A 14,582-nucleotide genomic window follows, 5' to 3' on the forward strand; every position below is an offset into this window, starting at 1 on the left:
GGATGATGTCAACCATGGGGAGGTGTAGTCTAAGGGGATGACGTCAACCATGGGGAGGTGTAGTCTAAGGGGATGATGTCAACCATGGGGAGGTGTAGTCTAAGGGGATGACGTCAACCATGGGGAGGTGTAGTCTAAGGGGATGATGTCAACCATGGGGAGGTGTAGTCTAACGGCTAGGGGATGACGTCAACCATGGGGAGGTGTAGTCTAAGGGGATGATGTCAACCATGGGGAGGTGTAGTCTAATGGCTAAGGGGATGATGTCAACCATGGGGAGGTGTAGTCTAATGGCTAAGGGGATGACGTCAACCATGGGGAGGTGTAGTCTAAGGGGATGATGTCAACCATGGGGAGGTGTAGTCTAAGGGGATGATGTCAACCATGGGGAGGTGTAGTCTAAGGGGATGACGTCAACCATGGGGAGGTGTAGTCTAACGGCTAGGGGATGAAGTCAACCATGGGGAGGTGTAGTCTAACGGCTAAGGGGATGATGTCAACCATGGGGAGGTGTAGTCTAAGGGGATGATGTCAACCATGGGGAGGTGTAGTCTAAGGGGATGATGTCAACCATGGGGAGGTGTAGTCTAACGGCTAGGGGATGACATCAACCATGGGGAGGTGTAGTCTAAGGGGATGATGTCAACCATGGGGAGGTGTAGTCTAACGGCTAGGGGATGACATCAACCATGGGGAGGTGTAGTCTAAGGGGATGATGTCAACCATGGGGAGGTGTAGTGTAACGGCTAGGGGATGATGTCAACCATGGGGAGGTGTAGTCTAGGGTAAGACGTCAACCATGGGGAGGTGTAGTCTAAGGGGATGATGTCAACCATGGGGAGGTGTAGTCTAACGGCTAGGGTAAGACGTCAACCATGGGGAGGTGTAGTCTAGGGTAAGACGTCAACCATGGGGAGGTGTAGTCTAACGGCTAAGGGTAAGACGTCAACCATGGGGAGGTGTAGTCTAAGGGGATGACGTCAACCATGGGGAGGTGTAGTCTAAGGGGATGATGTCAACCATGGGGAGGTGTAGTCTAACGACTAGGGGTAAGACGTCAACCATGGGGAGGTGTAGTCTAACGACTAAGGGGATGGCGTCAACCATGGGGAGGTGTAGTCTAGGGGATGATGTCAACAATGGGGAGGTGTAGTCTAGGGGATGACGTCAACCATGGGGAGGTGTAGTCTAAGGGGATGACGTCAACCATGGGGAGGTGTAGTCTAAGGGGATGACGTCAACCATGGGGAGGTGTAGTCTAAGGGGATGGCGTCAACCATGGGGAGGTGTAGTCTAACAACTAAGGGGATGGCGTCAACCATGGGGAGGTGTAGTCTATGATGTCAACCATGGGAGGTGTAGGGGATGACGTCAACCATGGGGAGGTGTAGTCTAGGGGATGATGTCAACCATGGGGAGGTGTAGTCTAAGGGGATGATGTCAACCATGGGGAGGTGTAGTCTAAGGGGATGATGTCAACCATGGGGAGGTGTAGTCTAACAACCATGGGGAGGTGTAGTCTAACGGCTAGGGGATGACGTCAACCATGGGGAGGTGTAGTCTAAGGGGATGACGTCAACCATGGGGAGGTGTAGTCTAACGACTAAGGGGATGGTGTCAACCATGGGGAGGTGTAGTCTAAGGGGATGATGTCAACCATGGGGAGGTGTAGTCTAAGGGGATGATGTCAACCATGGGGAGGTGTAGTCTAAGGGGATGACGTCAACCATGGGGAGGTGTAGTCTAAGGGGATGATGTCAACCATGGGGAGGTGTAGTCTAAGGGGATGGCGTCAACCATGGGGAGGTGTAGTCTAACGGCTAGGGGATGACGTCAACCATGGGGAGGTGTAGTCTAACGGCTAGGGGATGACGTTAACCATGGGGAGGTGTAGTCTAAGGGGATGACGTCAACCATGGGGAGGTGTAGTCTAACGGCTAGGGGGGATGATGTCAACCATGGAGAGGTGTAGTCTAACGACTAGGGGATGACGTCAACCATGGGGAGGTGTAGTCTAACGACTAGGGGATGACGTCAACCATGGGGAGGTGTAGTCTAGGGGATGACGTCAACCATGGGGAGGTGTAGTCTAAGGGGATGATGTCAACCATGGGGAGGTGTAGTCTAACGGCTAGTGGGATGGCGTCAACCATGGGGAGGTGTAGTCTAGGGGATGATGTCAACCATGGGAAGGTGTAGTCTAAGGGGATGACGTCAACCATGGGGAGGTGTAGTCTAGGGGATGATGTCAACCATGGGGAGGTGTAGTCTAAGGGGATGACGTCAACCATGGGGAGGTGTAGTCTAAGGGGATGATGTCAACCATGGGGAGGTGTAGTCTAAGGGGATGACGTCAACCATGGGGAGGTGTAGTCTAAGGGGATGATGTCAACCATGGGGAGGTGTAGTCTAACGACTAGGGGTAAGACGTCAACCATGGGGAGGTGTAGTCTAACGACTAAGGGGATGGCGTCAACCATGGGGAGGTGTAGTCTAGGGGATGATGTCAACCATGGGGAGGTGTAGTCTAGGGGATGACTTCAACCATGGGGAGGTGTAGTCTAACGGCTAGGGGATGACGTCAACCATGGGGAGGTGTAGTCTAAGGGGATGACGTCAACCATGGGGAGGTGTAGTCTAAGGGGATGACGTCAACCATGGGGAGGTGTAGTCTAACGGCTAGGGGATGACGTCAACCATGGGGAGGTGTAGTCTAAGGGGATGACGTCAACCATGGGGAGGTGTAGTCTAAGGGGATGACGTCAACCATGGGGAGGTGTAGTCTAAGGGGATGATGTCAACCATGGGGAGGTGTAGTCTAAGGGGATGACGTAAACCATGGGGAGGTGTAGTCTAACGTCTAGGGGATGACCTCAACCATGGGGAGGTGTAGTCTAACGGCTAAGGGGATGACCTCAACCATGGGGAGGTTTAGTCTAAGGGGATGACGTCAACCATGGGGAGGTGTAGTCTAAGGGGATGATGTCAACCATGGGGAGGTGTAGTCTAAGGGGATGACGTCAACCATGGGGAGGTGTAGTCTAACGGCTAGGGGATGACGTCAACCATGGGGAGGTGTAGTCTAAGGGGATGACGTCAACCATGGGGAGGTGTAGTCTAGGGGATGACGTCAACCATGGGGAGGTGTAGTCTAAGGGGATGACGTCAACCATGGGGAGGTGTAGTCTAAGGGGATGACGTCAACCATGGGGAGGTGTAGTCTAAGGGGATGACGTCAACCATGGGGAGGTGTAGTCTAACGACTAAGGGGATGTTCCGTGTCTCTGAGGTACTCTATGTTCCGCGTCTCTGAGGTACTCTATGTTCCGCGTCTCTGAGGTACTGTATGTTCCGCGTCTCTGAGGTACTCTATGTTCCGCGTCTCTGAGGTACTCTATGTTCCGCGTCTCTGAGGTACTGTATGTTCCGTGTCTCTGAGGTACTCTATGTTCCGCGTCTCTGAGGTACTCTATGTTCCGCGTCTCTGAGGTACTGTATGTTCCGCGTCTCTGAGGTACTGTATGTTCCGCGTCTCTGAGGTACTCTATGTTCCGTGTCTCTGAGGTACTCTATGTTCCGTGTCTCTGAGGTACTCTATGTTCCGTGTCTCTGCAGGAGCCCAGTAATAAAAGGGTTAAGCCAGTGGGGAAAGGGGGAGGAGTCACAGGCATCATCACCCCAGTCAAAACACCTGCCCTGAAACGCCTGGGAAAGAGCATAACGGTAACACACACACACACACACACACACACACACACACACACACACACACACACACACACACACACACACACACACACACACACGCACAGAGAGAACACACACGCACAGAGAGAACACACACGCACAGAGAGAACACACACGCACACAGAGAACACACACGCACACAGAGAACACACACGCAGAGAGAGAACACACACGCAGAGAGAGAACACACACGCACAGAGAGAACACACACGCACAGAGAGAACACACACGCACAGAGAGAACACACACGCACAGAGAGAACACACACGCACAGAGAGAACACACACGCACAGAGAGAACACACACGCACAGAGAGAACACACACGCACAGAGAGAACACACACGCACAGAGAGAACACACACGCACAGAGAGAACACACACGCACAGAGAGAACACACACGCACAGAGAGAACACACACGCACAGAGAGAACAGCACAGAGAGAACACACACGCACACAGAGAACACACACGCACAGAGAACACACACGCACAGAGAGAACACACACGCACAGAGAGAACACACACGCACAGAGAGAACACACACGCACACGACAGAGAGAACACACACGCACAGAGAGAACACACACGCACAGAGAGAACACACACGCACAGAGAGAACACGAATACAATGGCTGAATCCAAGATGGCTGAATCCAAGATGGTGTAGCAGTCAGACGTCTTTTGTCTTCGTCGTGTCCCATGTATATATCTTTTATATTTTTTTTCTTCACATACCTTTTAAAATATTTTTCTTAACCTCAAATTCAATCTACTCTCCTGCAATCCGCCTCACCCAATGTGGTATGGATCTGCTATTTTCTTTACTTTAGAACCGGAACCCTCAACAGAAGCTAGTGGTGATCAGCTAACCTTTAGCCCGGACAACTCTTGCCAGTCTGCACAGTGCGATTCAAACCAGAGCAAATCAGACGTATTTTTTCTCTCCATATCTCCGGATTCCTACGGCAGGCTCTGAACCTTATCACCTGGATCTACGCAGCTAGCAAGCTGCTATTCGAGTGGCCTCTCCTGGCTAATGTCTCTGTCCTGAAGCAAGAACCAATTAGCCTGGAGCTAGCCTTTGCTTGGCCCATCTCCCGGCTAGCCAAAGAGGTCCATCAACCACTCCTTGGGCTACAATACCTATTTTGCCAATTTGCCTGGACCCCATGTACTGTCGACATGGAGCCCCGCCGACTGGACTACCGACATAATTTGCCCGAGGCGGTTTTTCAGCTGGCTCCTCCGTCCCGACGTCCCCTGAATGCCTATCTGCTAGCCTGCTAGCCACGGCCCGCTAGCTGTCTAGAGCATACGACTGGTCTGCCGACGTAACAGACTTTGCGACGTCCCTCTAAGGCCCGTCTGCTAGCTGTCTGAATCGCTGTGTCTCCAGCCCGCCAAGCCACTCACTGGACCCTTATGATCACCCGGCTACGCATGCCTCTCCTTAATGTCAATATGCCTTGTCCATTGCTGTTCTGGTTAGTGTTTATTGGCTTATTTCACTGTAGAGCCTCTAGCCCTGCTCATTATACCTTATCCAACCTATTAGTTCCACCACCCACACATGCAATGACATCTCCTGGTTTCAATGATGTTTCTAGAGACAATATCTCTCTCATCATCACTCAATGCCTAGGTTTACCTCCACTGTATTCACATCCTACCATACCTTTGTCTGAACATTATGCCTCAAATCTATTCTACCGTGCCCAGAAATCTCCTTTTACTCTCTGTTCCAAACGCACTAGACGACCAGTTCTTTTAGCCTTTAGTTGTACCCTTATCCTACTCCTCCTCTGTTTCTCTGGCGATGTAGAGGTGAATCCAGGCCCTGCAGTGCCTAGCTCCACTCCCACTCCCCAGGCGCTTTCATTTGTTGACTTCTGTAACCGTAAAAGCATTGGTTTCATGCATGTTAACATTAGAAGCCTCCTCCCTCAGTTTGTTTTATTCACTGCTTTAGCACATTCTGCCAATCCGGATGTCCTAGCCGTGTCTGAATCCTGGCTTAGGAAGACCAACAAAAACCCTGAAATTTCCATCCCTAACTATAACATTTTCCGACAAGATAGAACTGCCAGAGGGGGCGGAGTTGCAATCTACTGCAGAGATAGAACTCTCCAGGTCTATGCTCAATCTACTGCAGAGATAGAACTCTCCAGGTCTATGCTCAATCTACTGCAGAGATAGAACTCTCCAGGTCTATGCTCAATCTACTGCAGAGATAGAACTCTCCAGGTCTATGCTCAATCTACTGCAGAGATAGAACTCTCCAGGTCTATGCTCAATCTACTGCAGAGATAGAACTCTCCAGGTCTATGCTCAATCTACTGCAGAGATAGAACTCTCCAGGTCTATGCTCAATCTACTGCAGAGATAGAACTCTCCAGGTCTATGCTCAATCTACTGCAGAGATAGAACAAACAAGTCTCTCACCGTTGCCGTTTGCTATAGACCACCTTCTGCCCCCAGCTGTGCCACGGACACCATATGTGAATTGATTGGCCACCATCTATCTTCAGAGCTTGTGCTGTTAGGTGACCTAAACTGGGACATGCTTCACATCCTGGCCATCCTACAATCTAAGCTTGATGGCCTCAATCACACACAAATTATCAACGAACCTACCAGGTGCAACCCCAAATCCGTAAACATGGCCACCCATAGATATCGTCCTGACCAACCTGCCCTCCAAATGCACCTCTGCTGTCTTCAACCAGGATCTCAGCGATCATTGCCTGATTTCCTGCGTCCGTCCGTAATGGGTCTGCGGTCAAACGACCACCCCTCATCACTGTCAAATGCTCCCTAAAACACATCAGCGAGCAGGCCTTTCTAATCGACCTGGCCCGGGTATCCTGGAAGGATATTGACCTCATCCCGTCAGTAGAGGATGTCTGGTTATTTTTTTAAAGTGCTTTCCTCACCATCTTAAATAAGCTCCGTTCAAAAAATGTAGAACCAGGAACAGATATAGCTCTTGGTTCTCCCCAGACCTGACTGCCCTTAACCAACACAAAAACATCCTGTGGCGTTCTGCATCAGCATCGAACAGCCCCCGTGATATGCAACCTTTCAGAGAAGTTAGGAACCAATATACACGGGCAGTTAGAAAAGCCAAGGCTAGCTTTTTGAAACAGAAATTTGCATCCTGTAGCACAAACTCAAAAAAGTTCTGGGAAACTGTAAAGTCCATGGAGAATAAGAGCACCTCCTCCCAGCTGCCCACTACACTGAGGATAGGAAACACTGTCACCACCGATAAATCCACCATAATTGAGAATTTCAATAAGCATTTTTCTATGACTGGCCATGCTTTCCACCTGGCTACCCCTACCCCGGTCAACAGCCCTGTACCCCCCATAGCAACTTGCCCAAGCCTCCCCCATTTCTCCTTCACCCAAATCCAGATAGCTGATGTTCTGAAAGAGCTGCAAAATCTGGACCCCTACAAATCAGCTGGGCTAGACAATCTGGACCCCTCTCTTTCTAAAATGATCAGCCAAAATTGTTGCAACCCCTATTACTAGCCTGTTCAACCTCTCTTTCGTATCATCTGAGATCCCCAAAGATTGGAAAGCTGTCACGCTCATCCCCCTCTTCAAAGGGGGAGACACTCTAGATCCAAACTGCTACAGACCTATATCTATCCTACCCTGCCTTTCTAAGGTCTTCAAAAAAAACAAGTTAACAAACCAATCAACGACCATTTCGAATCTCACCGTACCTTCTCCGCTATGTAATCTGGTTTCAGAGCTGGTCATGGGTACACCACAGCCACGCTCAAGGTCCTAAACAATATCATCGATAAGAGACATTACTGTGCAGCTGTATTCATCGACCTGGCCAAGGCTTTCAACTCTGTCAATCTCCACATTCTTATCAGCAGACTCAACAGCCTTGGTTTCTCAAATGACTGCCTGGGCTGGTTCACCAACTACTTCTCAGACCGAGTTCAGTGTGGCAAATCGGAGGGCCTGTTGTCCGGACCTCTGGCAGTCTCTATGGGGGTGCCACAGGGTTCCAGCCTCGGGCCGACTCTTTTCTCTGTATATATCAATGATGTCGCTCTTGCTGCTGGTGATTCTTTGATCCACCTCTATGCAGACTCTTTGGACACTGTGTTAACTAACCTCCAGACGAGCTTCAATGCCATACAACTCTCCTTCCGTGGCCTCCAACTGCTCTTAAATGCAAGTAAAACTAAATGTATGCTCTTCAATCGATCGCTGCCCACACCCTCCCGCCCGACTAGCATCACTACTCTGGACGGTTCTGACTTAGACTGTAAACTCTCCTTCCAGACTCACATTAAACATCTCCAATCCAAAATTAAATCTAGAATTGGCTTCCTATTTCGCAACAAAGCATCCTTCACTCATGCTGCCAAACATACCCCTGTAAAACTGACTATCCTACCGATCCTTGACTTTGGCGATGTCATTTACAAAATAGCCTCCAACACGCTGCTCAACAAATTGGATGCAGTCTATCACAGTGCCATCAGTTTTTCACCAAAGCCCCATATACTACCCACCAGTGCGACCTGTATGCTCTCATTGGCTGGACCTCGCTTCATATTCTTCGCCAAAACCACTGGCTCCAGGTCATCTATAAGTCTTTGCTAGGTAAAGCCCTACCTTATCTCAGCTCACTGGTCACCATAGCAGCACCTACCCGTAGCACGCGCTCCAGCAGGTATATTTCACTGGTCACCATAGCAGCACCCACACATAGCACGCGCTCCAGCAGGTATATCTCACTGGTCACCATAGCAGCACCCACACATAGCACGCACTCCAGCAGGTATATCTCACTGGTCACCCTCAAAGCCTATTCCTACTTCGGTCACCTTTCTCTGCTGCCAATGACTGGAACAAACTGCAAAAATCACTGACGCTGGAGACTCATATCTCCCTCACTAGCTTTAAGCACCAGCTGTCAGAGCAGCTCACTGCACCTGTACATAGCCCATCTGTATACAGCCCATCCAACTACCTCATCCCCATACTGTTATTTATTTTATTTATTTTGCTCCTTTGCACCCCAGTATCTCTACATTCATCTTCTGCACATCTATCATTCCAGTGTTTAATTGCTATATTGTATTAACTTTGCCACCATGGCCTATTTTATTGCCTTACCTCCCTTATCTCACCTCATTTGCACACATTGTACATAGACTTTTGCTATTGTGTTATTGACTGTATGTTTGTTTATTCCATGTGTAACTCTGCGTGGTTGTTTGTGTCGCACTGCTTTGCTTTATCTTGGCCAGGTCGCAGTTGTAAATTAAAACGTGTTCTCAACCAGCCTACCTGGTTAAATAAAAAAAATAAAAAACACACACACTGTCTTACACATAAGTATACACACGCACAACCTTCCAGACTAGCTTTGGGGAAGTCCGCTCTAGTACACCAGAGATTGAGGAAACTAAATTCTAAATGTCTAAACTCAAATATGTGTAATATGCATGTCTCATGTCTTAGTGTGTGTGTGTGTCTCTCTCCCCTCAGAGGTCCATCAGTTTCCGGACAGAGGCACGACCTTTGCCCCCTGCTCCTATTCGCTCGCGGCAGAAGGCCTCGTCGTTCCCGCGGCGACGCAGTAGCCAATGCTGGAGTGACACAGTGGACAGTCACGACCTCACGGCCAAGGAGATCAAACGACAAGAGGTCAGGGGTTTAGTCTTACAGGGGTTTAGTCTTACAGGGGTTTAGTCTTACTGGGGTTTAGTCTTACTGGGGTTTAGTCTTACAGGGGTTGGAGGTCAGGGGTTGGAGGTCAGGGGTTGGAGGTCAGGGGTTTAGTCTTACAGGGGTTGGGGGTCAGGGGTTGGAGGTCAGGGGTTGGAGGTCAGGGGTTTAGTCTTACAGGGGTTGGAGGTCAGGGGTTTAGTCTTACTGGGGTTTAGTCTTACTGGGGTTTAGTCTTACAGGGGTTGGAGGTCAGGGGTTGGGGGTCATGGGTTTAGTCTTACTGGGGTTTAGTCTTACTGGGGTTTAGTCTTACTGGGGTTTAGTCTTACTGGGGTTTAGTCTTACTGGGGTTTAGTCATACAGGGGTTTAGTCTTACTGGGGTTTAGTCTTACTGGGGTTTAGTCTTACTGGGGTTTCGTCTTACTGGGGTTTAGTCTTACAGGGGTTGGAGGTCAGGGGTTGGGGGTCAGGGGTTGGAGGTCATGGGTTCTAATTATTTCCCCTTCCTACCAAAGTGTGCACTCGTTCTCTTCCCTTCACTGATTTGAAAGGAAACAAAAGTAAACTACTTTAAGAAACAAGGTGATGAGAATTCCACTAGTCCGTGTCTACACCAATCCACTAGTCCACTAGTCCGTGTCTACACCAATCCACTAGTCCACTAGTCTGTGTCTACACCAATCCACTAGTCCACTAGTCTGTGTCTACACCAATCCACTAGTCCACTAGTCTGTGTCTACACCAATCCACTAGTCACTGTCTACACCAATCCACTAGTCCCTGTCTACACCAATCCACTAGTCCCTGTCTACACCAATCCACTAGTCTGTGTCTACACCAATCCACTAGTCTGTGTCTACACCAATCCACTAGTCCCTGTCTACACCAATCCACTAGTCCCTGTCTACACCAATCCACTAGTCCGTGTCTACACCAATCCACTAGTCTGTGTCTACACCAATCCACTAGTCTGTGTCTACACCAATCCACTAGTCCCTGTCTACACCAATCCACTAGTCTGTGTCTACACCAATCCACTAGTCCACTAGTCTGTGTCTACACCAATCCACTAGTCCACTAGTCTGTGTCTACACCAATCCACTAGTCTGTGTCTACACCAATCCACTAGTCCACTAGTCTGTGTCTACACCAATCCACTAGTCTGTGTCTACACCAATCCACTAGTCTGTGTCTACACCAATCCACTAGTCTGTGTCTACACCAATCCACTAGTCCGTGTCTACACCAATCCACTAGTCTGTGTCTACACCAATCCACTAGTCCCTGTCTACACCAATCCACTAGTCCACTAGTCCGTATCTACACCAATCCACTAGTCTGTGTCTACACCAATCCACTAGTCCCTGTCTACACAAATCCACTAGTCCACTAGTCTGTGTCTACACCAATCCACTAGTCTGTGTCTACACCAATCCACTAGTCTGTGTCTACACCAATCCACTAGTCCGTGTCTACACCAATCCACTAGTCTGTGTCTACACCAATCCACTAGTCCCTGTCTACACCAATCCACTAGTCCACTAGTCCGTATCTACACCAATCCACTAGTCTGTATCTACACCAATCCACTAGTCTGTGTCTACACCAATCCACTAGTCTGTGTCTACACCAATCCACTAGTCTGTGTCTACACCAATCCACTAGTCTGTGTCTACACCAATCCACTAGTCTGTGTCTACACCAATCCACTAGTCCACTAGTCTGTGTCTACACCAATCCACTAGTCCACTAGTCTGTGTCTACACCAATCCACTAGTCTGTGTCTACACCAATCCACTAGTCCCTGTCTACACCAATCCACTAGTCTGTGTCTACACCAATCCACTAGTCTGTGTCTACACCAATCCACTAGTCTGTGTCTACATCAATCCACTAGTCTGTGTCTACACCAATCCACTAGTCCCTGTCTACACCAATCCACTAGTCTGTGTCTACACCAATCCACTAGTCTGTGTCTACACCAATCCACTAGTCTGTGTCTACACCAATCCACCAATCCACTAGTCTGTGTCTACACCAATCCACCAATCCACTAGTCTGTGTCTACACCAATCCACTAGTCCCTGTCTACACCAATCCACTAGTCCCTGTCTACACCAATCCACTAGTCTGTGTCTACACCAATCCACTAGTCCATATCTACACCAATCCACTAGTCCATGTCTACACCAATCCACTAGTCTGTGTCTACACCAATCCACTAGTCCATATCTACACCAATCCACTAGTCTGTGTCTACACCAATCCACTAGTCTGTGTCTACACCAATCCACTAGTCTGTGTCTACACCAATCCACTAGTCCACTAGTCTGTGTCTACACCAATCCACTAGTCCACTAGTCTGTGTCTACACCAATCCACCAATCCACTAGTCCGTGTCTACACCAATCCACTAGTCTGTGTCTACACCAATCCACTAGTCCGTATCTACACCAATCCACTAGTCTGTGTCTACACTAATCCACTAGTCTGTGTCTACACCAATCTACTAGTCTGTGTCTACACCAATCCACTAGTCCGTGTCTACACCAATCCACTAGTCCGTTTCTACACCAATCCACTAGTCTGTGTCTACACCAATCCACTAGTCCGTATCTACACCAATCCACTAGTCCACTAGTCCGTGTCTACACCAATCCACTAGTCTGTGTCTACACCAATCCACTAGTCCCTGTTTACACCAATCCACTAGTCTGTGTCTACACCAATCCACTAGTCCGTATCTACACCAATCCACTAGTCCGTATCTACACCAATCCACTAGTCTATGTCTACACTAGTCTGTGTCTACACCAATCCACTAGTCTGTGTCTACACCAATCCACTAGTCCGTATCTACACCAATCCACTAGTCTGTGTCTACACTAATCCACTAGTCTGTGTCTACACCAATCTACTAGTCTGTGTCTACACCAATCCACTAGTCCGTGTCTACACCAATCCACTAGTCCGTTTCTACACCAATCCACTAGTCTGTGTCTACACCAATCCACTAGTCCGTATCTACACCAATCCACTAGTCCACTAGTCCGTGTCTACACCAATCCACTAGTCTGTGTCTACACCAATCCACTAGTCCCTGTTTACACCAATCCACTAGTCTGTGTCTACACCAATCCACTAGTCCGTATCTACACCAATCCACTAGTCCGTATCTACACCAATCCACTAGTCTATGTCTACACTAGTCTGTGTCTACACCAATCCACTAGTCTGTGTCTACACCAATCCACTAGTCCGTGTCTACACCAATCCACTAGTCCGTATCTACACCAATCCACTAGTCTGTGTCTACACCAATCCACTAGTCCGTATCTACACTAGTCCGTATCTACACCAATCCACTAGTCCATATCTACACTAATCCACTAGTCTGTGTCTACACCAATCCACTAGTCCGTGTCTACACCAATCCACTAGTCTATGTCTACACCAATCCACTAGTCCATATCTACACCAATCCACTAGTCTGTGTCTACACCAATCCACTAGTCCCTGTCTACACCAATCCACCAATCCACTAGTCCGTGTCTACACCAATCCACTAGTCCCTGTCTACACCAATCCACTAGTCTGTGTCTACACCAATCCACTAGTCTGTGTCTACACCAATCCACTAGTCTGTGTCTACACCAATCCACCAATCCACTAGTCTGTGTCTACACCAATCCACTAGTCCGTGTCTACACCAATCCACTAGTCTGTGTCTACACCAATCCACTAGTCTGTGTCTACACCAATCCACCAATCCACTAGTCTGTGTCTACACCAATCCACCAATCCACTAGTCTGTGTCTACACCAATCCACTAGTCCCTGTCTACACCAATCCACTAGTCTGTGTCTACACCAATCCACTAGTCTGTGTCTACACCAATCCACTAGTCTGTGTCTACACCAATCCACTAGTCCGCGTCTACACCAATCCACTAGTCTGTGTCTACACCAATCCACTAGTCTGTGTCTACACCAATCCACTAGTCCATGTCTACACCAATCCACTAGTCCATGTCTACACCAATCCACTAGTCTGTGTCTACACCAGTCCACTAGTCCACTAGTCTGTGTCTACACCAATCCACTAGTCCCTGTCTACACCAATCCACTAGTCCCTGTCTACACCAATCCACCAATCCACTAGTCCGTGTCTACACCAATCCACTAGTCCCTGTCTACACCAATCCACTAGTCTGTGTCTACACCAATCCACTAGTCTGTGTCTACACCAATCCACTAGTCTGTGTCTACACCAATCCACTAGTCTGTGTCTACACCAATCCACTAGTCTGTGTCTACACCAATCCACTAGTCTGTGTCTACACCAATCCACTAGTCTGTGTCTACACCAATCCACTAGTCTGTGTCTACACCAATCCACTAGTCTGTGTCTACACCAATCCACTAGTCTGTGTCTACACCAATCCACTAGTCTGTGTCTACACCAATCCACTAGTCCGTGTCTACACCACCAATCCACTAGTCCGTGTCTACACCAATCCACTAGTCCGTGTCTACACCAATCCACTAGTCTGTCTACACCAATCCACTAGTCCGTGTCTACACCAATCCACTAGTCCCTGTCTACACCAATCCACCAATCCACTAGTCCCTGTCTACACCAATCCACTAGTCTGTGTCTACACCAATCCACTAGTCCGTATCTACACCAATCCACTAGTCCCTGTCTACACCAATCCACCAATCCACTAGTCCCTGTCTACACCAATCCACTAGTCTGTGTCTACACCAATCCACTAGTCTGTGTCTACACCAATCCACTAGTTCCTGTCTACACCAATCCACCAATCCACTAGTCCCTGTCTACACCAATCCACTAGTCTGTGTCTACACCAATCCACTAGTCTGTGTCTACACCAATCCACTAGTCCGTATCTACACCAATCCACTAGTCCGTATCTACACCAATCTACTAATAGTGAACACTATTAGGTTTGTAGGAAGTAGTGAACGCTATTAGGTTTGTAGGAAGTAGTGAACACTATTAGGTTTGTAGGCAGTAGTGAACACTATTAGGTTTGTAGGAAGTAGTGAACACTATTAGGTTTGTAGGAAGGAGTGAACACTTAGGTTTGTAGAAAGTAGT

At 48.6% G+C, this 14,582-nt stretch overlaps 1 protein-coding gene across 2 annotated transcripts in view; it reads left to right on the forward strand.

Annotated features, from left to right (window-relative positions):
• The window catches only part of arhgef3l (Rho guanine nucleotide exchange factor (GEF) 3, like), a 40,777-nt gene that overhangs the window by 10,441 nt on the left and 15,754 nt on the right, over positions 1 to 14,582 (forward strand). For both annotated transcript variants that reach the window (XM_065021005.1, XM_065021004.1), the window contains 2 exons: positions 3,616 to 3,723; positions 9,275 to 9,433. In XM_065021005.1, coding sequence (XP_064877077.1) covers positions 3,616 to 3,723; positions 9,275 to 9,433 — 267 coding nt within the window. The remainder of the gene's footprint in view (positions 1 to 3,615; positions 3,724 to 9,274; positions 9,434 to 14,582) is intronic.

Source organism: Oncorhynchus nerka, linkage group LG7 (genome assembly GCF_034236695.1).
Source record: "Oncorhynchus nerka isolate Pitt River linkage group LG7, Oner_Uvic_2.0, whole genome shotgun sequence".
In the NCBI taxonomy this organism is placed as follows: Eukaryota; Metazoa; Chordata; class Actinopteri; order Salmoniformes; family Salmonidae; genus Oncorhynchus; species Oncorhynchus nerka.